The sequence below is a fragment of the Microtus oregoni genome, unplaced genomic scaffold (genome assembly GCF_018167655.1).
Source record: "Microtus oregoni isolate MIOR12 unplaced genomic scaffold, Mior012 000004F_ref0000308, whole genome shotgun sequence".
Lineage (NCBI taxonomy): Eukaryota > Metazoa > Chordata > Mammalia > Rodentia > Cricetidae > Microtus > Microtus oregoni.
In genome coordinates this window covers 33,551,472-33,577,971 of record NW_024543063.1, presented here as the reverse complement: position 1 = coordinate 33,577,971, position 26,500 = coordinate 33,551,472, and the positions used below count along the sequence as shown (strand labels likewise).

The 26,500-nt window shown below is 53.4% G+C and overlaps 1 protein-coding gene across 1 annotated transcript; it reads right to left on the bottom strand.

The window, feature by feature from the left end:
- Positions 1-21,911, bottom strand: CUNH16orf74 (chromosome unknown C16orf74 homolog). Its single transcript, XM_041649673.1, has 4 exons — positions 21,783-21,911; positions 18,405-18,453; positions 2,422-2,574; positions 1-415 (listed from the first exon to the last, which is right to left on the bottom strand). The coding sequence occupies exons 1-4, from the start codon at positions 21,867-21,869 to the stop codon at positions 357-359; spliced, it is 348 nt and encodes a 115-aa protein (XP_041505607.1). The 5' UTR covers positions 21,870-21,911; the 3' UTR covers positions 1-356.
- Between the last annotated feature and the right edge of the window lie 4,589 nt (positions 21,912-26,500).

The following is a 26,500-nucleotide window of genomic DNA, read 5'->3' as shown; positions in this document are numbered from 1 at the left end:
TCAGGACGTGGTTTCTGTACCTGTAAAACAACTTGTAAAAAACAGAGGCTCTGCTCTGGCGAGAAGTCCTTGTGTGCTGTGAACTTGAGGGCCAGGGTCTGTGGTCACAGTGGCTGTAGGGCAGGGTCACCTCCTCTTCACAAAACTGGGGTCTGGGTTGGCGAGAACATGGAGGTAACAGATGTCTGCTCCACTGGGGCCAGAGCCCTGCTGTGTTCCTCTGACCGCTCCTGTCCCGGTCCAGGGCCCAATTCACTGTCCTCATTGAGCTGCTCCGGTAGCCATGTCCCCAACACCTGGGGCAAGGGGCAGTGAGGCAGGAAGCTGCCACACAGGTCCTACCACCAGGTAACTTCTCAGGCTTCAGGGTCCAGCTCTCCGTCATCTTGATAGAACATGGCCTCATCCATCCAGACTAGGAGAGAGGGATCGGCATCAGGAAGAGCTCACCTTAACAGGTCCTCTGTCGGCTTCCCTAGGCCTAACATTCTCTATCTCAGGACACCACCAAAGGCTGAGAAGGACCACCAGTGCTTCAAGTCCCCCACCACCTAAGTCCTCTTGGGAACTGGGAGAGATCAGAAACTCCTCAGGATTCCTAGAGTAGGTATCAAGGCTTCCCATCTCGCCGGGCCCTATTCCAGCCTAGCAATGTTTCTCTGAGGTCAAGAGACCTCCATCTCTTCTTGTCGTCCCCAGAGGATGACACTGAGGCTTAGGGGAACTTACAGTAGCACATCTGGAAACTCGGTGGAACCAAAGTGTGAGTTCGAGAGACTGTGTGGGTCACCTCTCTGAACCCATGCTCCCCACAGCTGTTCAAACTTAAAAGGAACTTCCCCCAAGGGTCAGGAGCCTCCTAAGCACTCAGCTTCAGCCTGAAATGTCACCTCACCATGCTGTGGTAAGTATAGACCTTGGGAACTTTCCAGAGGGGGATATTGCGGCCCAGAGAGAGGTGTCCTTACGGTGAAGCTGAGGACCAGGTCTCTGATGTCCTCTCTGGGTCTGCCTGGACTCTAGCTGTGAGGCAGAGAAGCCATGGGCGGGAGCCTAGTTCTTCTTGCACCTTGCTGTGGGCCCTCCGGTGAGTCGCTGGCCTTCTCTGGATCCCTTCCTTCCCTCTTCTCTAAAGCAGAGCTACAGCCCACAGTGTGGGAGTGAGAAGTAGTGGGTGTGCATCCATCACGTAGCCTGGGGAAGGCCACGAAGGAGGGTGGGTACTGTGGCTTGACTGGGCTCTGTGTGCTGGAAACTTGGCCCCTCGGTGTGGAGATGCCGAGAGCTGGCAGGTCCTTTCAGAGGGCGGCCTGATGAGGTAACTGGTGTGGCTGCCCTCTGCAGGGACCCAGGGTGGGTCTCTGGGATCTGAGCTGGTTCTCTCTTGAGAGTGGAAAGGAACAAAGGTGGTTCTTCTGCCCTCCTGCCGGATTCCTATCGCACCCTGGGACCTATTCCTTTTGGGCCTGCTCCACCATGATGCCTCCCCGCCCTAGGAGACTCAATGGAGTTTCTACATCATTTGCTCATCAGCCTCTGTGAGCCTCAGTTTGTTCGTCTGTAGTCAAGGGGCGAGATCTACACTAAGTCTGTTTCTGAGCACCTGTGAGAAAATGACCCATTTCCTCGGATGGGCCACCAGCCACAACAGTCCCCACACCAACAGCCTCCTTTTCCCCTTCGGTGTTGGAGACGGACAGAACCCAGGGCCTCGAGAACTCCACCACTGAACACAAGCAACCCTTTTGTCCGTGTTTGATACAGGGTCTGGCTAAGTTGCCCAGGCTGGCCCCAAGCTTTCTTTGGAGCTCAGGCGACCTTGAACTTGTGATCCTTCTGCCTTAGCTTCCCCAATAACTGGGACTGTGGGCCTGCCCTGCCAGGCCTGACTCAATGTAACTCCGTTCATTGCACAAGAGAGTCTACCTGCCAGCTCCGAGGGCATCAGCAGGAGGCAGATGAGACACCAGTCTGCACCCCACCCTGTATGCTGTCTGGCTAGGAACATTTCATATCTTCCCTTTCCTCATATCTAGAAGACCCAAGGACAGCCATAGCCTGGCGTGGGGCCGTTTCCCAGTCTTTCCTGTTGACCAAGCTGCTGCAGCCAGCACCATGGAGGACAGGACACCCTGCTGTGGGCAGGGATGGTGCATCTTTCAGTTCCAGTGAGTGGCTAAGATATGGCATGCGGGCCAGCCCAGACGAAATCCATCATCCTCCTGGTTGCCAGCAAGGGCTGCTCACACACTTGCCCAACAAGCTACATCTAGCTAGGGCTGGCATCATGACAAAGGGCCCAGAATGGAGCTGTCAGCGTTGACCGTACATTAACAAGCTCAGGGGGAGATGGGAACCAGGTCAGGCCATGGCACAGAAGGGATCCTGGGAGCAGTCTTCCGCATAGCGGTGTTGCCTCACCTGCATGCTTGGAGTCCCTGGGAAGCCCCATGCCCGTCGGGGTTGGGGGTGTAATGATGATGTTGGGGACACTCAGGTGCTTGTTGTTCAGCACAGGGGCCTCGTCATGGTTGTCGCCACTGTTGTTGCTGCTGCTGACACACATCTTAAAGCCTGAGGGATACAGGATATGACAGAGAGAGCATCAGGCCCTCTGGGTGGTACCTGCCCAAGTCAGTCCCTTTGCCTTCCTCTGAAGAGTGGCCACACTCCACAAAGGGACACTGCCAATCTCACCGCACAGATAGGGAAACTGAGACTCAGGAAGGGGAAATGTATCCCCAACCTTACACAGTTCCACGGGGGCACTGAGCTCTGTCTGTCCCTAGAGCTATGCATGGGAGTGGTGGCATCTTCTCAGGTACGAGCAACATTTCCCAAGGTCTGTCCCCTGGAACATCTGACTTCTGAGATGCTCCAGGAAGGGCCTCATAATAAGTTTGGGAACCATATATATGGTGGCTGAAACCCATCTACTTTATCCTCTGCTGGACGCTCACAACTCCGCCCGTCAAAGGCTCTGAGAAGTCCTGCATGAGGAAAAGATTTGGGTTGTGGTTTGTTTTCGTTTGTTTTCTAGATCTCATTCTAGCCCAGGTTAAGGCTAACCAGGAACTCGCTCAGCACACAAATGCAAGGCAATCCTCTTACCCCAACCTTCCTAGCGCTGGAACTGCGGGCATGAACCACCACAGACAGCGTGAAAAGGTTTCCCTCTTTTAAGTTTAGGTTTATTTATTCTATTTTATATTTTTGAAAGTCTGAATAAATGTCTGTGAACCAAGTGCCTGGTGCCCATGGAGGTTTCAAGGCTGTGAGATGCCATGGAAGCGCTGGGTACTAAACCCAGGTCCCTCTGGAGGAGCAACAAATGCTCTTACCCACTGAGCCATCTCTCTAGCCCTAGTGGAGAGATGACCTTAGAGTCCCATCTGGAGGGACACCTGTTCACACCTAGAACCAAGAGTCACAAAGTCCTTCAGCCTCTTCACACCTTTGCAGATGCTGGTCCCATGCCTGATATACACTTTCTTCTTTTGCCAGGGGAATGAGCTCCTACCCATCCCTCAAAAGCCAGCATAGCATGCCCATCTTCGGGAAAGACAGCCCAAGCTATGAACTCATGACCTCTTTGACCTGTCTGTGCTCCTCTAGTCACAGGGGCGGAGGGGACAGCTCTTATCTCTGCTTTTGCTGAGGGCCTGAGCCCAGCAGAGTCTGGAGTAGAGTAAGTGACAAGCTTTAAATTTACATTAAATAATCGAAACCTTCAGAAACCTTTGAACTCCGGGGTCCTGTCTTGACTCCAGAGAACACCAGATTGCGGGGAGTAGAGGAAGCCCTGAGTGAATGTGTATTGTTGATGTGGGCACAGCCACGTGACAGGCCCCAGTACCTGAGATCCACAGAAATGGCAAAGCCTCCCCGGGTCTGAGGAGGAAGGTTGATAGCATCTTCCTTCTCCCAGACATTCACAGTTCAGATGTTGCTCCCCTACAGAGACCTGGCACCAAGACTAGCAAACCCTTCCTTACTCCGTACGTAATAAATGCACCTGGTTTCCATGCTGCGGTTACACTGTAGCTATCCCCCATCAGAACAAGCACAGCCCACCTCATTCCAGCTTTTCTGTCTGTGTGTCTGTCCTCCCTTCATTTCCACTTGGCCCCAGTTAGCTTTGAAGAACTAAGCCACGCAGGATGAGAAGGGGACAATTAGTTAAAAAAAAAAATCACCCAGTCCTGAGTAACTGTCTCTACCACATTCCAGGTAAGCCCTGGTCACTATCAGGATGTCCCCAAGCTGTGGAGCTTCAGTCCTAGAGGGGAGGGGACTCAGGGGACTCATTCTAAAGAAGAGAATGACAGAAGTGTCAGTCCTTGTCCTGCCTTGAGCCGCTGGCTATGTGGGAGGTCAGACACTGCCCCTGGAAGCCACCAAGTGCACGAGGTCCTGGAGACCATGTTTCCTACAGCCAGAAGTGGTGGAGGCATGCTCGGAAGTTGAGGCAGCAGGATTAGGAGACTACAATTAGCCAGGAGACACAGTAAGACTATCTCAAGAAACAAAAGCTAGCTGGGTAGTAGAGACAGCACACGCCTTTAATCCCAGCACTCCGGAGGCAGAGGAAGATGGATCTCAGTGAGTTCCACGACAGTCAGGGCTACAGCCAAGACTCACTCTGTCTGGGGGGGGGGGGGGTAGAGGGGAAGGAGCAGGAGATGGCTCGGTGGTTGAACAGAGGACCTGGGCTAAATTCCCAGGAGCCACACGGCAGCTCACAGCTGTTTGTAACTCCAGTTCCAGGGGATCGGACACCCTCACATAGCCACACTTGCAAATAAAACACCAATGCACATATAACAATTAAAGAAGAAACAACAACAATCACAACAAAAAGAACAACATACACACACGATTTTAGCCTTGCCTCAAAAAACCAACCAAAATAAAAACTAAAGAGAATTGTTGCTAGCTCTGACCCCAGCAGGTCAGGGCCACGGGAGAGCATGGTAGGATGGCTTCTGTCTACCACCTAACTCTGCATGAAGGCCTGTGACTCCCCCGAAGGTCTGTCTAAACCGGTGGCTGAGAAGTCCAGATGTACATTTCCCTTCAAGGCTGAAAGGAAGAGGAGCCCCTGAAAGACCTAGTGGCCTTGACAGTGTTGTGGTCCTTGGAAAAGGCACCCAGCGATCTCCATATCCCCGCCCTCAGCCTGCAGTGATCCAGGGCTCCAGGAAGAATAGAAGTCTGTAAACATGTCACCACACAGTAAGGCCACATCCAAGCCCAGTAGTTGTCTCACGGGTACCGGGGCAGTACTTGTCCAAGTCACCTTGGAGAACTGAACAAGACATTGACCAGTCAAGAGTCACCTTGACCCTGGCTGATGAACCATACCCAATAAATGGCATTTTAGTTAAAACCCTGTCCTGTCTTCTCCTTCTTTTGGTTTGAGACAAGGTCTTTCTATGTATCTCAGGCTTCACAAACCCCCCAATCCTTCTGCCTCAGCCTCCTCAGTGCTAGGATTGCAGGCACGAGCTCCCACAAACCTCCCAATATGCAAATCTAGCGGTGATATAATCCAACCCACGGTGGAACAGGACATTGAAGCTCAAGGGGCTTCCTGTTGGGGAAATTATTTTAAGGGGGTGTGACTTTTGTTTTTTTGTATTTAACTCTGTGAAGCTGTGATTCTTTACCTGTCTAAAACACCTGACGGTCTTAGGAGCTGAATGGCCAATAGCAAGGCCAGAGAGAGAAATAGGCGGGCTGGCAGGCAGAGGATAAATATGAGAAATCTGGGAGTAAAAGGATCTGGGAACAGAGAGGAAGGAGGACTTTAGGGACCAGCGACACAGGCAGACAAGGAGTAAGAAGAAAAGGTATACAGGAAGGAAGATAAAAGCCCTGAGGCCAAAGATAGACGGGATAATTTCAAAAAAGCCGGCAAGCAACAAGCTAAGCTAAGGCCATGCATTCATAACTAAGGGTAAGCCTCCGTGTGTGATTTATTTGGGACCTGGGTGGTGGCCCCCCAAAAAAGTCAAAAGAGGAAAGAGTAAAACCACTAACAGCAGCTTCCCAGGTAAGGACTCTTGAGTGCCATCGCACGTCAGCATCACACATCCACCCTGTGCGTGTACTGTGACACGGTGGGCAGGGTTAGAGGGTGGTCAGCACCATCTGTGACTCCACAGACGGGTGAGGTCCATCCGTCCTTCTAGCAATCCCAGGGGGCCTGGGGAGCAGCTGGCTAGGCAGGGTGGGTGACCTCGTGCAAGGGGGTGGGATTAGCACCTAGCTTCCTCACATAGGAGGGCGCCACCTGCTGGCCACTTAGTCGCCAGTACCTTAAGTAACAATTGAAGTCTCTCCCGGGAGAAGTCTCCAGACCATTGATGGAGGATTCTGACAGCTTGGAAGACAGCCAACAGAAGCCATGACCAATGAGGTCACAGCTCAAAATCCCCGCAGGATACAAACCTCTGTGGAGCAGCACTCGCCTCTCATGTGATCCAAATTCAGGTCACTCCTCCCCGCCGGCCTCCAAGAAGGAGCCCAGGGGCAGATGACCTGCCAGCTGGTGCTCCAGGCCTCATCTGCCTGCGCAGTGAAGCTTTCCGTCTGCCGGAGGCGGAGTGAGAGCTCACTCCACGTCACCCTTGGCTTTAGTTTTGTCTCCTCACAGCGTTTCCTTCTCTATTGACAAAATCAGAAGCAAACCCATCCGTTTCTGTTGGAAAATAGTCACCGTGGTGATGGGTGTGTGGCCAGTGTGACCCTCTCCTTCTCGCACACTGGGACCTGACAAGCTCCTGGCAGTGCCTCAGCCCTTTCCCCCTCTGACCTGCAGACTTCCTGGCTGAGACAGTCTAGCATGGTGGTGTCACGCAGGAGCCAGCGTGGGAAACAGCCAGGACACAGGAGGTGGTTTCTAGGGTCCAAACTTCCCGGGGCTGACACAGTCTTTTCCCCTCAGTTCACAGCTCTCTCTGCCAAGTGCTACCCTACCATTACACAGATGTGGAAGCTGAGGGCCAGAGAGAGCAATAACTTGCACATGACTGACCAGCTGGTAGGAGGCAGCCAGGGTCCCTAAGCCAGAGACTGGATGACGACTCTTAGTGCCAACATTTCCTGTCCCTGGAAATCATGAATAACGGAACACACGGCTCCCTGCACAGAGCCTGCGGTAACTACCTCGGCAGCAGGCTGTCACCTACAGCGCTCTGCCTCTGTGGATGGTGGCAACGAAGGACCTTACAGGGATGGCAGGGCACGCGCCCATCCTGATAAAGTTCTACTTATAGGCAGCCAAAAGGTCCGAGAGGAGTGCCTGTGGCTGGTCAGTTCCTGTTGCAGTCCATCCAGGATGATCCCAGGAAGTGGGTCTAGGACAAGGCTGACGTCCCAGGGAGCCAGCAGAGTCCCACAGCCTGGGCATTGTCATGCCACCCTTACATCTGGGAGCAGAGCCTGATCATGTGACCGTGTGCACACCTGGGCCATTTGTATGTGACTGAATGCAGGGGCTTGGGGATTTGGCTCTGGCCTGGCAGTCCTGTCCCTATGGCTTCCAGAGACCTCAACAAAAGATGGTGCGGATCACCCCACAGTGACACAGGAGCCTCCCACTCGAACTCCTTCCTCACCCCCACCCCGCTTCTGACACAGTAACTACACTCATCAGCAGGGTCTGGAGCTTGAGGATGGAGCCCACAGCTTATGCTGGAAGTCTTTGGGGCTCAGTGGGCCCAGGAGAGATGCTGGAGGAGGGGAGGAGGGAAGGAGGGAGGAGGGAAGAAGGAAGAAGGGGGTATAAGCAGGCAAGATGAAGGGAGACTGGGAGGAGAGATGAGAGGGAAGAGGGGGAAGGAAGAAGGGAGAGGGAGGGACAGGTCCCTGGCTCCCTCAGCCCCGTTGTGCAGCCTCTGGGCAAAGCTCTCAGGAGGATTAGACAACAGTGAAGATTGAAAAACAAATGCCAGTCACCCTGGGAGTCAGAGCTGTCATCTGTCAGTTCTGGGACTGCCTCAGGCGATCAGAAGCCTGTTTCCAGAGGGACAGGTGAAGCAGGGCACAGGACTGGCCAGGGAGCCAGACATGGATTAGGTCTGGAGCCTGGGCAGGAGGCCTTCATGCATTGTGCCAAGCGCTAGGGTTCCCCCACCTTGAGCATCCTTCTACACACCACCTCAGTCAACCAGACCCCGCAGCCACAGCCTAAGCTGCCTTCAGAGAAGCTAAAACACAGCTAGGCAAGGCTGGGCTGCAAGCTAAAGGGTTAGCTCTGCTGTCTGTGGCTGTGGCGACCCCGTGGCTGCCTCTGGGGATTCTCTGAGAAGTTTCTTTTGATACTGAACCAGGGCTTCCCATAGCCAAGGTTGGCCTTGAACTCCTGACCCTCCTGCCCCCAACTCCTGCTGGAATTGCGGGTGTACCCCACCACACCCAGCTTTTCTTCCTCCTCTTCCTCTCTCTTATTGGCTTTCACTCTGGGGGATTTAACAGTTTACCCAGGAATCTCTCCCCTCCCCCGCCCAAAGGGGCTGAGTCTATGCCTTCTGAGCTGGTACTGGCTGTTTATAAAGCTTCCTGGAGATTCACAGTCAGGGTTGGGAACCCTTGAACCAGGGTGGCTGTGGAAATGGGTAGCTTGACTCTCTGAACCTTGATCTCCCCGGCTGTAAAATATGGAAACCATACACACATGGATGGCATGGCCTGCCTGGGGGTCACGAAGCTGGTTGCCATCTCCCCACCAAGCTGGCCAGCCTCCTGCTGCAGCCTCCCCAGCCGAGGTGAGCAGAGCCTTTATGTTCACTGTCTCTATCCTCACACCAGAGGGAACTAGGATCATAGGCCATCTAGAGGAGGCATGGCCTCTTGTGATTCTAACCCTTCCTGCCTCAGCCCCAGGTCTCATTCTTTAAAGCTTGGGGCCAGGTGAGCTCACAAGGTTACTTTCCATCCCTTCAGCGTTCCCCAGATCTCTCAGGCCTGAACAGACTCAGGCTGCCCCCTAAGACAAATTACCGCCCTGAGCAGGCATGATGGCTCGCAGGCGCCCTCTACTGGCTCATTGTAAAACAGCACTCTGGCTCGTTGGGATCCTGTCCAACCGCCTGCCTCCCTCGCCACATAAAAACCAACTTCGACACACAAGGGGCTCTGCTCCAATCTCCTGAACACAGTGCAGCATGATACAGACATCTGGGCTTCAATCCACCTGGGCAGTGGTCCCACCCGTTTCAGCCTCTGTCTTCTCCTCTGCTGGGGGTGGGGTATATAATGACCCCACAGAGGGGCCAGACCAGCAGCTCTCAACTTGTGGATTGAGACCACAGGTCAAATGACCCTTTCCCAGGAATCGCCTAAGACCATCGAAAAACACAGGTATTGACATCGCAACTCATAACAATAGGTAGGAAAATTACAGTTATGAAGTAGCAATGAAAATAATTTTATGATTGGGGGTCGCAGCATCAGCTGAACCACTGAGCTAGACTGCCGTCTGTCATGAACTCTATAGCAGGCCACTCAAGCGAGTAGCCCCAGAGCTGGCCCCCTAATGCACCTCCCAGGAACACCAGATGTTACTAACGCCAGGTGGTTTACTCTTCGGCAGATTTCATCAAATCAACCAGTATCAGGCCCCTGGTATGCCATGGCACCCACGTGGAGATGCTCTACTGTTCTCTGAGTACCACTGGGGTGGGTGCTAGACAGAATGGTACTATTCTAGGAGTGGCAATTCAGTTTAGCAGGTAGAGAGCTTGCCCAGCCCCAACACCACGTGGTGACCTGAGCATCTGTAATCCCAGCACTCGGGAGGTGGAGGCAGGAGGAACAAGAGCTTAGTCTCAGCATGGCACCCGGGAAGCCCTGGAGAAAGGAGCACAGGCCCCGACAACTGGCATTTTCTGGGTACCCACTGTGTACCAGGCAGTGCTCTGTGTGCTGGCTACACAATCGAGAGCAAAATGACCACCCAGACGTTTCTCTGCTTGCCCACAGAGCCTTTCCTGCCTTCCACTCCAGGGCCCAGCAACAGAAACAGTGAGGTTTTTTTTTTTCTTAGCTAGCCAATATGCCACGAACCTCCCCCACCTTATTCTTGTTTTCCCAAACCCTGGGCATTCCTGAAGCTCGGTCACATGTTTCCCCTTTGTGCCAATTAGGCAACCATGTCCGAGAACGAGGTGAAGCTCCCAGCAGGGGGGCGAGACACGTCCCTGCCTACCTCAGAATAAAAGCCAGCGAGTGAACCTCCTGTCCTGCGTGTTCGTTTCACCCCCTTTTCCAAAAGCAGCTGCCAAGTGACCTCTCACTCGCACGTCCTCCCCAAGAATGGGCCATAGAAATTTCAGGGTCTGCCTGGGGAGAGAAGGGACAGCTCTGGGGGCCGAGCACTTGTCACACGGAAATGATGTTGGGTCCTGGAGACATAGGCACAGAAACTCAGAGTCTGGTCACAGAGGGACAAGGACAAACAACAGGCCATGGGTGGCTGGAGGGGAGACGGTGAGAGTTCAGGAGGCTGCTGGGGGTAGGGGTGGGGAACAGTCAAAGCCGCAGGAGGGACGGAGAAGAGGGCACTGGGGCAGGGCATGCTGGAGAAAGCACAGGGTCAAGGCCTGTGAGAGATCCAGACATGAAATCCTCATTCTCCTTCACGGTTTATAATTCCCACCACGGGGAAAGCCTAGCGTTACTACAGATTCAGCAATGGCCGGCGGCGCTGGCAGTTTTCACCTTTTCACGGCAGCCTGGGCCCCAACAGAAATGGTTTTAAGTCTCTTTTCAATTAAGGGAAAAGCTCCTGCTTGCGTCAGGGACCTGCAGCTGGAGCTTGCACTGGGCAGAGCCTGTGAAGAGGTTGGCAGGGAGTTCAGGCTAAGGGCTGATCTCCTGCCTGCACCCGGCACACCCAGCAACCTGTCCCTGCCATCTTGCTGTGGTCTCGGCTGTGGAGAGCAAGGGTTCCATGCAGGAGACAGGGTCTAGCTTGGATTCATCACTGATCAGCTCTGGCCCTTTCTCCTGGCCCTCAGCCTGTCAACCCTACAATGGACAAAGGTGGCCACCCTATGGGAGTGACCATAAGAGCTTAACCACAGGAAACAAGCAAAGCCAGACTCATGGCACACATCAGTCATCCCTGGATGAAGAGCAGACACTTGTCATCCTCACTTGAGAGGGTGGGAGGGGAAGACAGGAGAATTGTTCTGTAGAGCAGGCTGGCCTTGAACTCATAGAGATCCACCTGCTTCGGCCTCCCAAGTGCTGGGATTAAAGTAGTGTGCACCACTTGCTTATATCCTGAGATAAGGTCTTGCTCTACCGTGCAGATCCTGAATTGATCTTCCCGCCTCTGCCTCCTGCATGCTGAGATGGCAATGTGCATGGTCACCACAACTCACTCCATGGGGCTTTTCTCTGACATCTGGCACATTCTCACTGTGGAACACACGTCCACAGACACAGGCACATATCAACCTCAGCTGAGGGTCACAAGTGCGAGCTGTATAATCCCAGGATATGGGAGGCTGAGGCAGGAGGATGGCTGTTGAATCTGAGGCTATCCTGGAATACAGACTAAGTTCCAGAGCGGCCTGGACTACAGTGTGAACTATGTCTCAAGAAAAATTGTGTGTGTGTGTGTGTGTGTGTGTGTGTGTGTGTGGCATTGTTCTTGGTAGTGACCCAGATGTGTTCAAGGCCTGGAGCAGGTACTTGACAGCTGTAGAACTCCTGTTTGTACACTAGGAAGACTGGAGCCACAAAGCCCTGAAAACATCAAGGGCCCAGTGTGTTAGAACAGAACACTAAGGTATTAGGGACATGCTGGGGGAGTGGTTGTGCAGAGCTGTGGACATGTTTGTGACACACAGTGTACACGCATCAAACCGTGAAGGGACACATGGTATACACGCGTCAAACCATAAAAGGACACACGAGTGTACACGCGTCAAACCGTGAAGGGACACACGGTGTACATGCGTCAAACCGTTAAGGGACACTGAGGGACACATGGTGTCCACGCGTCAAACAGTTAAGGGACACACGGTGTACACGCGTCAAACCGTTAAGGGACACAGAGGGACTATTCTTTTGGAGACAATGTTTCTCTGTGTAGCTCCTGCTGATCTCAAACCACCCCTGTGGAACTACTATCTACTCTGCCTCAGAGTGCTGGCATTCAAGGCCTGTGCCACCACACTTGGCCAAAAATATTCTTTAAAAATTGGGGAGGAGCGAGGTGGGCTCGGGAGGAGCAGGCTGGCTAGCCTCCTGACCGGGGTTGAGTCTGGGCAGATACACAGCAAATGGAGGGCTGACTTCTGAGTCCAGGGTGGCTTCAAGCTGAGGGTCCTCACTAAGAGGCTCCAGCAGACAGGGGTGAGGTGGCACTGGCGATTAGGGAGGGCATCTGCCCTAATTCCTGAGGCCATCGGGTGCTGCTGAGGCTTAGCTTAAGCACTGGTGACAGAGAGACAGGAGGGCTAAGTCCTAGCATGGGGCAGGGAGCTGGACATTGCCCCACTGCGATGCTCACCTGAGAGGGACCCTGTTCTGCTTCTTCTAAGTCACCTCCCATCTCTGCTGTACTATGACCTTGACCTCCTGGCTTTTAATGTCCCCATCTATAAAATGGGCTCCAGCTTCCAAGGGATTGGGCAACTCCCAACCTCAATGCCCGGCAATGCCACCGCCATGGGGTAGGGTTCTAGGTGTATCTGAGCCCAAAATAGAAGCTAGGCACACATGGAACTCCAGGAGGCTAAATGCCTACTTTGGGAGTAGAGCCCAGACCACGGTTGTAAACCGGGCAGGCTTTCTTTGGCCAACAAGCATACCAAGTATCTGCTATGTGCTATCACCGGGCGGGGTTCCTGAGAGGAGACAAACACGGATAGCTATGTGAACATAAAGCCCAGGCTGGCAGAGGAAAGGGGTACAGGAGAGAAACCGAGGAACCCCAATAGTAATCTGGACTGGACTGCAGCCACCCTGACTATGGAGAGAGAGCTCTATCTCAGGCAGAGACCAGCAGGTGCAAAGATCCCGAGGCAGAAGGAGACAAAAGTGGTGGGAAGCGGATTATTGGGGAAGAACAGGCGTGGGCAGTAGGGGTCACCGAGGCAGGTGGCACTGTAGGAGCCAGACTGTGCCACTGAGAAAAGATTTGGGGCTGGGAGGCAGCTCAATGGTCAGAAGCACTTGCTGCTCCTGCAGAGGACCCGAGATCTGAGTGTGGTTCCCAGCACCCACATCAGGCAGCTCCAGGGGATCTGACACCCTCTTCTGGCCTTACCTGAACGCACGTGGTGCACACCTTTTGTCCCAGCGCTTAGGAGGCACAGGCGGGCGGATCAGTTCAAGGTCAGCCTGGTTGACAAAGAGAGTTCCAGAACAGCCACAGCTGTTGCACAGAAAAAAACCTTGTCTAGAAAACCCGAAAAAAAAAAAGTCTTTTAAAAAAATATATTATCTTTTAAAAGAATAACTATGTATTTTTTGTGTATGAGTATTTGTTTGCAAATAGGTCTGTGCTGGCAGAGGATAGAAGATGACAGGATGATGACATCCATAACTGGAGTTATAGACAATTGTGAGCCCCCGTGGGAGCACTGGGAACCAAACCCAAGTCCCCTGCAAGAACGAGTGCTCTTAACTGCTGAGCCATCTCGCCAGCCCAAAATTTATATATTTAAAACAAGGAACAAGGGTTTACAAACAAACAAACAAACAACAACAACAAAAAAAAAACCTGAGGGTTCACTGTGTAGCCCAGGCTAACCTCTAGCTCACCATCCTTCTGCCTCCAGGGTCCACCCCCATGACAGCTACAAATTTCTGAGTGTCCTGGCCTCAAAGGGATGGTACTGTCAGTTGGTGAGCCCTCAGCATGTGCAGTTCATAGAATTCTCTAGATGGTTCTCCATCCACGGTGTGACAGGGTGGAAGATGTCTCATATTTCCCTGAAAACCCTGAGCCCAGACACACACACACACAGGACCGTCCTGGTGCAGGGGTTCACGGGAAATGAGTCTGGAGTGCTAAGCTGAGCCAGGCTCTGGGGTGGCGGGATGCTGTGCTGTGCAGAGGAGGGCAGCTAGCTGCCCTGTGCTGCGTGCATGCTCTGGAGCTCTGATGTGGCCTGGAGCTGGGAGCGTTACAAAGATTAGCTGGGAACAGCTGAGCCCCAGGGGCAGTCCTGGGGATGGAGGGACAGAGGCTCTAGGTGGGTCCCAGCTGGGTCCCTTGCCTATTGCCCCATGAGTGACTCACCCCCTCCACCTCTGGGGTGAATTGGCTCAGGGTGAATCCAGCCTTTTTAGAACAAGGTGTTGGAGGTTTAACCAGTCTGAGGACCTCACAGAGGCAGCATCCTGGAACTGGGTGGACTGAGTCCAACAGCTGTACACTCAGAAGCAAAGAGGAAGAGGAAGCTAAAAGGGAGGGGAGCTAAATGAGGACAGAGAAGACAGAAGGGCTGCCTGAGGATGGAGGCAGATGATGGAGTGGCTAGAGCAAGGCTTCTGGAAGAGTTCAAATACAGCCTGCGCCAAAGCTGTGTGATCTCAGGGAAGCTGGACTCCCTCTCTGGGTTTCAGCTTCCTTGTCTGGGAGACAAATGACTTAATCCATATGGAATTCACAGACAAGAGCCTTTCCCAGGCTAAGCCCCCCAAGTAAAACAGCCATTTATTGTCATTTGACCATTCTGACTCCTGGAATATATTCCAAACAAGTTATCATCATCATCACCATCATGCCAAAATATCCTATATGGCTTACTTATATAAGCAACCGTGTAGAACTCAAAGTCATCCTTGGCTACATAGACCTTGAGCTAGCCTGGGCTATATGAGACAGTGTCTCAAGGAAGCAAACCCGACAGCACACAGCACTGCATGGAGCCAAACCTGTGGCTGTACTGGAGCAGGCCACACAGGAAATGGAGCCACAAGTAGGCCTGTGTGGACAATATCACGCTGCATGGTGTGTGTGTGTGTGTGTGTGTGTGTGTGTGTGTGTATGTGTATCCAGGCTCCACCATGGTGGGTCTGGCTGGTGGGTAAGTCTCGGCTTCATTACCTCCAGGGACCAAGGCTGGTTAGCTGGAGGCAGGCCAAGGTCCAACACACCCAAAGCATGCAAGGAAAATTATATGAGCTGACACCTTGGAGGGACCCTTTTCAAAGTTCCTGTTCCAGAGGTCCTTGGTGCACAGTGGCTTTTAGGCTTCTGGTGGGGTAGGATAGAGGTGGGTCCTGTTGGGGAGATAGTCTAGGTCCGGGTTGAACCATCTTGGACATCCTAATATAACCAGGCAAGATCCCACTGATGGGTGGGAGAGAAAGAAAACACGTCCCATCCTGCTGGACCATGGTCTACTGCTTTTTTGTTGAGACAGGGTAACAGCACAGCCCAGACTGGCCTGGGGCTCACTATGTTGCCCAGGCTGGCTTCAAACTTGTAGAAACCCTCCTGCCTAAGTCCCATGAATGGTGGGATTTCAGGTACATACCTAGTTGGATCTTAAACTCCCCTAAAAGGCCCATGTGTCATAGTCCTGGTCCCCAGACCATGAGAATAGTTGTAAAAAGCAAGCCCATGGGAAGTTAGGTCATTGAGGACATGGCCTTGAGGTATATGCTAGGACTGTGGCTTCTGCCCCAACCCTTCTAACTTCCTAGCAGTCATAGATGGGCATCTCATTCTTTCTTTCTTTTTAAACTTATGTGCACTGGTGTTTTGCCTGCATGTGTGTATGACGGTGTTGAGTACTCTGGAACTGGAATTACAGACAGTTGTAAGCTGTTATGTAGGTGCTGGGAATTGAACCCGGGTCCTCTGGAAGGACAACCAGTGCTCTTTACCCCTGAGCTGTCCCTCCAGCCCCGGCACCTCATTTGCAGCACTCCACAGTCCCTACCCACAGGCTCAAAGTAACCATGGAATACTCCGAAACCATGGACTGCAATAAACCTTTCATCTTTGTACCTTGTTCTTCTCAGGTATATTGTGGCAGCAATGCAAAGCTGGCTGGAAATCCACACAATGAAACATCTGGCCCCTACGACACACAGATGCATGCCACAACGCACTGAGCCTGGGAAAGGCATTACTCAGTAAACAGAGCCAGGCAAGAAACTGGCCCACGCGGTTGTGCAGTATTTGTTTACACTCTTTGAAGGCGTGGCACTGTGGTTGGTTTAATAATAAAGAGCTGAATGGCCAGTAGCTAGGTGGGAGAGGACAGGTGGAATTTCCGGGGAGAGAGAGGTGTTGGGATGAATCTAGGTGTGCAAGAGATGCCAGCAAGACACTGAAGAAGTCAGAAAGAGGAGAGGTAACCAAGACATGTGGCAGAACATAGGTTACTAAAAACAAGTTAAATTATAAGAGCTAGTTGGGAGCTGGGCAGTGTGGCACACGCCTTTAATCCCAGCACTCGGGAGGCAGAGGCAGGAGGATCTCTGTGAGTTTGAGGCCAGCCTGGTCTATAAGAGCTAGTTCCAGGGTTCCAGGGCAGGCAACAAAGCGACACAGAGAAACCCTGTCTCAAAAAAAATCACACACACACAAAAAGAGCTTTCATAATTAATAATAAGTCTCAGTGTTCTTATTTGTGAGCTGGGGGGGGGGTCAAAGAAAAGTCTGACTACACCATGCATACGATTGCTAGATTCTCTAAGAATCCTGGGGTCCACATACACAAGGCATTAGAATTGTTGACACTATAGAGAAGTGCAGGGTGTCAGGGGCCCTGGCCACACAGCAGCAAGGCAGTCTATATCCCTAACCTGTGCACTCACTGGTCATTCTGAGCACCAGCCCTGGAGTGCAGTGAAGGCTGACTCCGCTCCTCCAACGTCTGGCCACCTTGAGATCAGCACAGTACTCTTGCTAGCAGTTCTGGTGGAGCTGTCAGTCAAGATGCTCCACCCTCCCAGGCCAAGGCACAAGGCTTCATTTGGGCCAATTAAGTGCTGTCCTATATCTGCCCCTCCCCTACCCCACCCACAAAGTGAGAGGAAGCTCAGGAGACATCCATCCACTCTTTCCCAGCCTTTGCAGTTCTCCTGGGGGAAAGAGCTCTCTCTTTCTTCCCAGAAGTTCATCTTGCTCATCTTAACTGCAATCAATGCTTTAGCTAGTACTCAGAGACCTCAAGTCTCTTAAGACCTGGAAGTAGGGGCTGGAAAACCCAGGGAACAGAAGGGCCCAGGGATGAAATCATCAGGAGAGCTATACCCCAGTGGCAGCCTGGGTGCTCGGAGCCTGGCACTTCTGGACACCCCACAGCCATGTCCTGTTGTGACCCCACTTTAAGGAAATCAAGGCTGTTGTTCAGGTCTCCAGAGCTTTGAACAGGTTGGGGAACACAGACCTCTGAGCAGGCTGATCTTGGAAGGCAGAGGTGCACAGGAAGGCTGGGGAGGGGAGCCTAGGGAGGGCGAGGAGGGGAGCCTGGGGTGGGCAGGGAGGAGAACCTGGGGTTCAGGCCAGTGGCTCAACATGTGGGGTAGTGATGTGTTTGGCAGGGGCCATCAAGAAAACACACTGGGCTGGGCAGTGGTGGTGCACACCTTTAATCCCAGCACTTGGGAGGCAGAGACAGGTGGATCTCTGTGAGTCTGAGGCCAGTCTGGTCTATGGAGTAAATTCCAGAACAGGACTGTTACACAGAGAAACCGTGTCACAAAAAGAAAGAAAGAAAGAAAGAAAGAGAAAATGCAGCAGTGAGTGGAGAACTAGGGCTGGGATGGCCCAGGAGAGCTGTGGGGACAGATGGAACCATGGCAAGCTGGATGCCAACAAGCAGTTGGGGGTGGGGCCTATGGTACCTTGCAGGGCTGTCCAGGGCAAGTCTGGACTTCAAGGCTGGGAGATGGGGGTGGGGATCATGCCTGTGTCACAGGGAGACATCAGGACAGAGGTCTGTGCTGCCTCCACCAATACCTCTCACTGATATGCACCCTTCTAGAACTTTCTGATGGCCTTATTTTTCTCCCAGTACTAACCAAGCTGACCTCTTGGCTGGATGATGGCAGGTTTCCAGCGTGTCCTGGGAAGCAGTTACCCAAGTTATGCCTGGATTCTTGCTCTGGCTTCCCCCTTCCTAGCTACCTTCTTTTTCGAGGACTTCTCCTCTGAGGAGGAAGTTGAAGCCTGAGGAGAAAGTTGAAGCCCTAGGGCACAAACCTCTGGTGAAAGAAGGCCTGGAAGAGGTCACAGAGGCAGAATAAGCATTTATAGAGTACCTACTGTATATACGAGCTGCCTTTACAGATGAGGTCCCATCAGTCTAGGCCAGTACCCCAGGCCTCTGGGTCCCCCCCGTACTATCTCCACCCCAGTCCTCCCCCTTTCTGCTCTCCCAGTCCCCTTGCCTCCAGCACCCCACACTCTGTCCTACCTTTAAGACAGGAGGGCTTCAGCCCCATGGCGTTGTCACCGCTGCAGGCCTGTGAAGAAAGGAGAGCACTTAGAGCGGGACAGGGGATGTCATTGTCGTGGCCACGGGTGGCCAGGCCCCTACTTGGCCAGCTGGGCACACAATAGGAAGCAGTGGTAAAACAAGCCAGCTGTGAGGTCACAGTGCCTGCTGACCACATCTGGGCTGAGTGTGTGCTGGGGCAGAGGGCTGCTGTCCAGGAAAGTTCAGGCAAGGTTGGCCAGGGTTGAGGGCGTGGAAACCACCCTGTAGTCTCTCCTTTCAGGGGCCACAGGACAGTGGTCAGCCTCAGGGATGGAGGACCCACAGGCTGGGGGGCAGATGAAACCTGCCACAACAGGCAATCTCTCTATTTTAACAGGTGCTCTGCTGACTTTTCAGTTTCTAGTCACTGGCCTCATTGTCTACTTGATTCATTGGGGCTCCGGGGATCGAACCCAGGACCTTGTGCATAGTGGGCATACCCACAGTACCTGAGCCGCAGCCCAGTCCCTGGTCCTCTCAATACAGATTCTTGGAATGGGTTGAACTCTAACAGGCTGTGGAGGATGAGAAGGAGAACATTTCCCACCCGTGTTCTCCTGACCTTTTCCTGCAACTGCTTTCTTAGAACTCAAGCAACTGAGCGGTCAAGGGAGGAAGCAGGGGAAGAGACACAGAGTGGGCATGGCGGTCTTCAGTGGACCAGCGTCCATCGGGAGTGACTTCACCATCTGGCGTTCACAAGTTCGCAGCCCCGGAAAAAAGCCATTATGGGGTGCATAAAAGGCAGTCTCCAGCCTGTGCCTGGGGAAGACTGGGCTCTAAGGGTCACACAAACCTAGAGCTGCTGAGGAGGGAGGACAACAGCCCAAGTGACAGGCTCCAGGCTGAAGGCAGGATGCCTGGGTCCCACTTGGGTGTGGACCTGCCACTGGCCTGAGCTGGGCCTCTTCACTCTCTCTATGGCTACTGTGTCCATAGTTCTGATTCCGACCCCAGTTGTCATGAGTGGAGGGAAGGAATACTAAGCAGGCAGTTGGGCCGGAAGCCCCCTTGGCCATGGCGCTGTCCAGCCACCTCTCCTAGGAGAACCTACCCTGCCAAGAAAGCCTGAGTCACAGTGGCATGGTGCCCCATCTCCTTAACAAAGCCCTCCTTTAACAGGCCAGGCAGGAGCAGCCAGACCATCGGCTTAGCTCCTGGACCTGAGAGGCAAGAGGAGGCTGGGCAGAGCATCTTGGTCCCTTAGCTGTTTCCCAAGCTCCCATGTGGAGCTGTTTCCTGCTTCAAGCAGGATGAACACACCCACATCTGGGTTTCTACCTTGCTTAGGAAGTCACTTCATTTGTGTAACAGGACAAGAATCCGTTCAAGTTCAGCCCAGGCACCATGCTGAGAACAGTGCTGGCTGTGTGGTACCTCCCTGCCAAGGCCAGAGAGGCCAACAGCCCCGGTTTCCCACCTGCCTGCTGCCTGCTCTGGGCCACTTCGTGGCACTCGGGCCTCACTCTGTCTTCACACCATTAAAAACATCTGCTAAACACTAAAGCTGACCATGTGTGTGCAAGAGAGTGTCCCGTGTTTTCTATAGCAGCCAAGACTGAACATGGAGGGTGGGTGAGGGGAAGATGGCTCAGGGGCCATGCAGAGGACCTGGATTCTGTTCCCAGCTTCCCACGGTACCTCACAACCATCTGTAACTCCAGCTCCATGGGATCCGGTGCCCTCCAAGGGCACCATGCATGTATATGGGGCAGACATGCATGCGAGCAAAAATGCTCATGCACATAAAATTTTTTTTTCTGAAAGATTGGACACAGGGACATGGGAGAGATGGGTACTGTGACCTTAGTGGCTACTATCAGGAACCCAAGGCTGTGTGGGGCCTGGAAGAAGATTGAGTTTCTTTTGATAGGGCTCTCTATCAGTCTCTATGGTGGGTTCATTTCCCATGATTCTACAGGGCTGGCCTGGCTTTCCCTTCCCTGGATAAGAGCCATTTCCTGTTACCTCGAGGCTAACACTTGGCCTTATCTATTCTCCTGCCTCAGTTTCCTGCCTTTAAAATGGGGACAAGAAGAGGCTTTGGTTAGAGGGCTGGTGTGAGTGTGAAAAGAGCCAGCGCAGGCCTGGCATGGGCCTACTGCTGGCTAAGCACTAACATCTCAGCGTCCTCAGCCCAGGAGGACGAGTGGAGTCTCCTGAGTGACCTACACCTCCCTAGGGGAGGCACACTCCTGCCTGGTGTGTGCCCACCAGCTGAGGCCTTCCAGGGACAGATTAGACACAGCTTTCCAGGCCTTGGGGCTGGTGGAGGGATTAAGTCTTTCCATAAATACACGGCCTCTTTCCTGTGCAGAGGACCCGGACCCGGGGGAGGGGCACCAGGACAGGACCGGAGTTGGGTATGGCCTAGACAGGACCAGTCTACATTGTGGCCTGGGTAGGAAAGGGGTCTGGACAGGTAAGGGGTGCTCTGAGCTGGTAGCACAACCCAAGATAGGGAGGATCTCCTGGAAGAGTCTCAGGCTGAAGAGAGACATCAAAGTCTGCCATTCATATGAAGCAGCCTTGGACTCAGTTTCTTTATCTGTAAAACCGGGTGTGTTCTAATATTTCTATACTCTCTCCGGAATGACTTCTACATTGCTGCTACCCTGTTCTCTTGGCAAAGGCCAGAAGTCCCTCCTGCCCTCAGAGTCCCCCAGGGGAGCTGCCGGGCCTCTTTCAAATACGCACACCCTCCCCAGATCTTCCCCAGGCCAGCCCTGCCAAGAGAAGTGCCTGCCTTGCGCGGGTCGCCCTTTGCGGTCGCGAAGCTGCTTTGATGTACTGGGCGCCCCTAAGCGAAGCAGCTCATCAATAATACAATTGAAACACTTGGTGGAGGGAAGCGGTTCCTCCCGAGGCCTCCTGCCCCCACCTCGCCCGACTGCTCCGCTACTTGCTACTTGACAGCCAAGCCGGCTGCACAGAGGGGCCTGAGGCTGCCACGCGCGGGACACGCCCCCGCCCAATGCCAGGCACTCGGCCAAAAGGAGCCGAGCTGGACAGCGAAGTCTGCGGAAAGTTGTGGGACGCCTGGGACCAAAGGGTCCCCCATCACTCTGGAGTCCCCACCACCTTGGGGGTCTCCACAGCCCCTCCCCCCCGTGTCTTCACCCCACCCGGGGGTACCTACCCTCCGGGGTTCTGTAACCCCCGGTCTCTACGTCCCGGCTTACCCACACACACACTCCGGGATCCCCACCGTCCCTGGTCTCCACGGCACAGGGGTCCCCTGTCCTGGGTCCCTCCCCACGTCCCTCCCAGGTCCCGGTGCGCCCGCCGTGGCGCGCACGGCGCGCGCGCACTCACCGCTTTCTGGGGCGCGCTGGGCGCGGACGCTGGTGGCCGTGCGGGACACCAGGCGACACGCCTGCAGCCGCGGACCGCGGGGGTCATGGCCCGGCCTGCTCTCCCCGCAGCAGCGCTTGCCTGGGCCCCCGCCCGGCACCTGAAGGGCGGCGCCGCCCAGGCCGCTCCGCCCCGCAGCCCGCCCTGGGCGCAGTCACAACCCCGGCTGCCGCGCCTCCCTGCCCGCCTCCCCCACCCCAGCCGCGCTCCCAGCACCCGGGAAAGTTTGGGCACCAGTCGGCTGTCCCCTGTGCTATAGAGGGAAAGGGGCGTCCAGCTCCGCCTCTCCTGCAGAGACGTAGAAATAACGCCCCCAGCTCGTCGCTGCGGTTGGGAGGTTCAGGTGGCATTGTGACCCGCGGGCTTCCCCCGCTGCTGGGTTCTGGCATTTTAACTAGCCACGTGCCTCCATCTGCCACAGCTGGCAGAGGACCTGAAGGTTCAGGCTAAGACGACTCTGGCTATCGACTCCCTACCCCTAAAGCTAGCATCATGCTTTCCTTTGTATTATTTGAAATAGGGGCTCTTGTATCCCACCCAGGCTGCCCTTGAACCCCTGATCCTCTGACCTCTGTCTCCCAAGTGCTGGGATCTCAAACAGGGGCCAAGGCCCTGGCTTCTTTGTTTTTATATTTTCAGTGCCAGAGATAAGACATGGCTTCCCCTGTCGGGTGGTGGTGGGATCAGCACTCTCCGGAGGCAGAGGCAGGTGGATCTCTATGAATTCGAGGCCAACCTGGTCTACAAGAGCTAGTTCCAGGACAGCTCCAAAGCTACAGAGAAACCCTGTTCTGAAAAACCAAAATAAAAGAAAAAGAAATAAAAAGACATGGCTCCCCCATTCCCTCTCCTCTACAAGCCCAGCACGTGTTCAGCACTGAATCACATTCCCACATACTTCCAACCATAGATGTGGTGTCCAGATCTGTGTCTTAATGGCTTTCTCAGGGGCCCCTCCTTGAAGCCCCACTCACCTACCTATATCAATTCTTTGTCACAAGCCTGTAGTGCCACGCCCACTCTACAAGCTCCAGGTCTCCACATCTTGTGCTATTTTCCAAATATTACAAGGGGCCTTGCTATCACCATGGGCCTGTGACACCGGCCCAGGCTAGACGGTTATTCTCACTTATCCTCATTGTGGCAACCTTGGTTTAGGGAGGTCACAGGCCATCCCACAAATAGAACTTCTGGACTGAACGTCTGAGTTGTCTTTAGGAAGGGAACACCAGTCATTCTGGGGGGGGGGGGGAGGGGGGGCAGGCAGAGGACAGAGAGGAGACAGGATGATGCTCTTGTCACCTGCCTGTACTGAGATGGGGCTCCTCCACACAGCCTCTGAGAGCTTGGGTCTCAGCCCTCTGGGCTATGACTTTTCTCTCTACCACCGCTCCCTGCATGAGGCTGAACTGCTCCCCGAACATCCACCGCTGGATGCCAGAAGCACGGTCCCCTGATGTCAGGAGCACCAAAGCTACCTCTGTCCCTAGGGTGTGACAGCTCTTAGATAAGAACCCTTGAGTATTTTTCTAGCTGCTCTCTGAGCCACCTGCAGGAATCACCTGGGGAGCTCAGAATGAGACCGAGTGGCTGTGGGTGGGGCTCATTTGGTGGTTTCTTGCCTAGCATGGCAAGCACCAGAACCCGGTACCCTGTGGTTTCAGCACTCTGGAGGTGGAGGGTAGAGGAGCATCTGGGTCATCCTCGGCTACATAACAAGTTCAAGACCAACCAAGGCTACAAGCAAAAGTCTCATCCAAAGAAAAAGTAAGTGAAAGCAGACGTGGTAAATGTCCCCAACTTTGTCCAGCCTGGAGTCTGACTTAGCTGGGTCAAGCGAGGCTGGGAAGGGGTAATCAATCACTTAGTGTCAGCTGGCCACAATAAAGACCTGAAACTTTAGTGTCCAGAGCCCATCTGGCATCCAGGCTGGGACTTGGGCTTAGGTGCATGGCTGATTTTTCGACAGGGTGCTGTTGGAAGCTTCTGGAAGGGATCCTGAGTTCTGGAGGAGGAGGGTCACCTTACCCTCCAGCGGAAAACAGCTGCAGAGACATTGATAATCAGTTCATACCTGGGAAGCCATCTCTGAATCGTCTAAAGCTTTAGGGCAGGGCAGTGGCCAGACTGGGCATCCTGGGTGGGTGGTTGTGAAGTTGGGTCCCCTTTGAGGTCTGGGACCCCTTCCATCTGTGTGGTCAGTGGGACGGTTGGTCCTCATCCCCAAGGATTATCAGTCTCCGTAGCAATTGTCTGTGTGCCGTTCTACGGGATCCAAGTCCTTCCTGTGCCAGGTATATCTGCCCTTCTTGGCATTAGACTCTGAGGACCAAGGAGAGCAAGAAATATAGACATCAGGAGGCCCTCCAGGCTGAGGTGGGGCTGGCCTGGCAGAGGAGGCAGACTAGAAAAGGGCTGAGAAAGTTCTGGCTGTGACCAGCCCGGAAGGGTGAAGGGTGGGTGTGGGGGCACCCCTGCCTCTCACTGGCTGTTCCTCTTCAACCCTCTGCTCCTGTTTAGTTCCCTGCAACCATGGAGCCCCATCTAGTACTCTGCCTGCTCCTCTGGCAGCCCAGAAATGCGGGCAGGATGGCTGCCCTGCTGCCATTGGGCATTCAGTATAAAGAGCAGGGCCTGACCGGCATGCTACAGTAGCCCTCTGCAAGGGCCTAAGTGGGAGGGCAAAGGAAAGCCTGAGTCCCCAGGACTAAGATGGACTGCAGTGGATGCCAGCATCCATCCTCAGAGGAAGCCACTTGTCGTTACCTCCCCAGCACTGGGATTGAAGGTGTGCACCACTACCACCTGGCTTTAAATATATTTTTTAAAATTATTTTATGTATATGGATGTTTCACCTTCGCGTATGTCTGTGTGCCACTTGTGTTCCTGATACCCACAGAGGCCAGAAGACAGCATCAGGTCCCCTAGAACAGCAGACTCCTGTGAGCTGCCATGTGGGTATGGGACTCAAATTCAGGTTCTCTGGAAGAGCAGGGTCTCCCTCTGTAGGCCAGGCAGAGACTGAATTGAGAAAGTCCGCCTCAGCTGGGACTATGGCATGATAGACCATGGCCAGCTACTCAGCCTCTCTGTCTCGTTGGGGTGAGGAGCACCGGACTGGGGGTCACAGGGAGGATGAGAAGGGAGAGAGAAAGCATTCCAGAGAGTCAGGAGCCCTCGCAGCCTGGCACGGTGCTGCTGTGCACCACACGGTGAACCCTGTGCTGGCTAGTTTTAACTTGATACGAGCTAATGGCATCTGAGAGGAGGGAACCTCAATTAAGAAAATACCACCCGGGGGCTGGAGAGATGGCTCAGAGGTTAAGAGCACTGGCTGTTCTTCTAGAGGTTCTGAGTTCAATTCCCCGCAACCACGTGGTGGCTCACAACCATCTATAATGAGATATGGTGCCCTCTTCTGGCCTGCAGGCATACATGCAGACAGAACACTGTATACATAATAAATAAATTAAAAAAAAAAAAAAAAGAAAATACCACCCTAAGATCTGGCTGCAGGAAAGCCTGTAGGGCATTTTTTTCATTAATGATTGATGGGGGAGGGTCCAGCCCTTGGTAGGTAGCTGTCCCCAGGCTGGAGAGATGGCTCAGAGGTTAAGAGCACTGGCTGTTCTTCCGGAGGTCCTGAGTTCAATTCCCAGCAACCACATGGTGACTCATGCCCTTTTCTGACATGCAGGCATACAAGATGAACAAGTCAGTAAGCAGCATCTCTCCGTGGTCTCTGTATCAGCTCCTGCCTCCAGTTTCTGCCCCTAGACAAATGTCAGCCAATCAGGAGTCCTGAACCTTAGACCTTACCCCTCTGGTATTATAGAAACCCCACCCCCACCAACTGAGCTTGGGTCTCCTCTCCTTTCACACCAATATTTTGGACACACAGAGAGTCTGAGTTCGAACTTGTATAAGAATAAAGGCTCTTTGATTTTACATATAGGACTCCGTCTCCTAGCTGGGGGACTCCATGACCTGGGATAACAATTCCAACATGCAGATATATATATACCCACACAGAATTTAAAATAATAATGAAAATTTTCAGGGGAGGAGGGGAGAATCTGGGAGGAGTTAGGGGAGGGGACAGTCGTGATCAGAATATACTGTATGGAGGGGGGGGAACTTTTTTATTGTTGTCTTTGTTTTTCAACACAGAGTTTCTCTGTGTAACAGCCCTGGCTGTCCTGGAACTCACTCTGAAGACCAGCCTGGCCTCACTACCTGAGATTCACCTATTTCTGCCCCCTGATTGCTGGGATTTAAGGTATGCACCACAATACCTGGCTGGGAAAAACTTTTTTTTTTTAATTAAAAGAAAACAAGAAGAAGAAAAGCCACAGGCTGGGCTTCAGTACTTGCAGATTATCTATCTGGTGAAGGGCAGGTGCCAGAATTTATAAAATTTCTCAGAATTGAGAAACTAGAAATAGGAGCCTGCTGGGCAGTGGTGGCTCACACCTTTAAATCCCAGCACTTGGGAGGCAGAGACAGGCCGATCTCTGAGTTCAAGGCTAGTTCCCCCGCCCCCCAAAATAAGTAAGTAAGTAAGAAAGGAAGGAAGAGAGAAAGAAAGAGGTCTGGGGAGATCTGCACAGCTGGCTGCCTCTGCAGTAAGGAAGGAAGGAAGGAAGAGAGAAAGAAAGAGGTCTGGGGAGATCTGTAC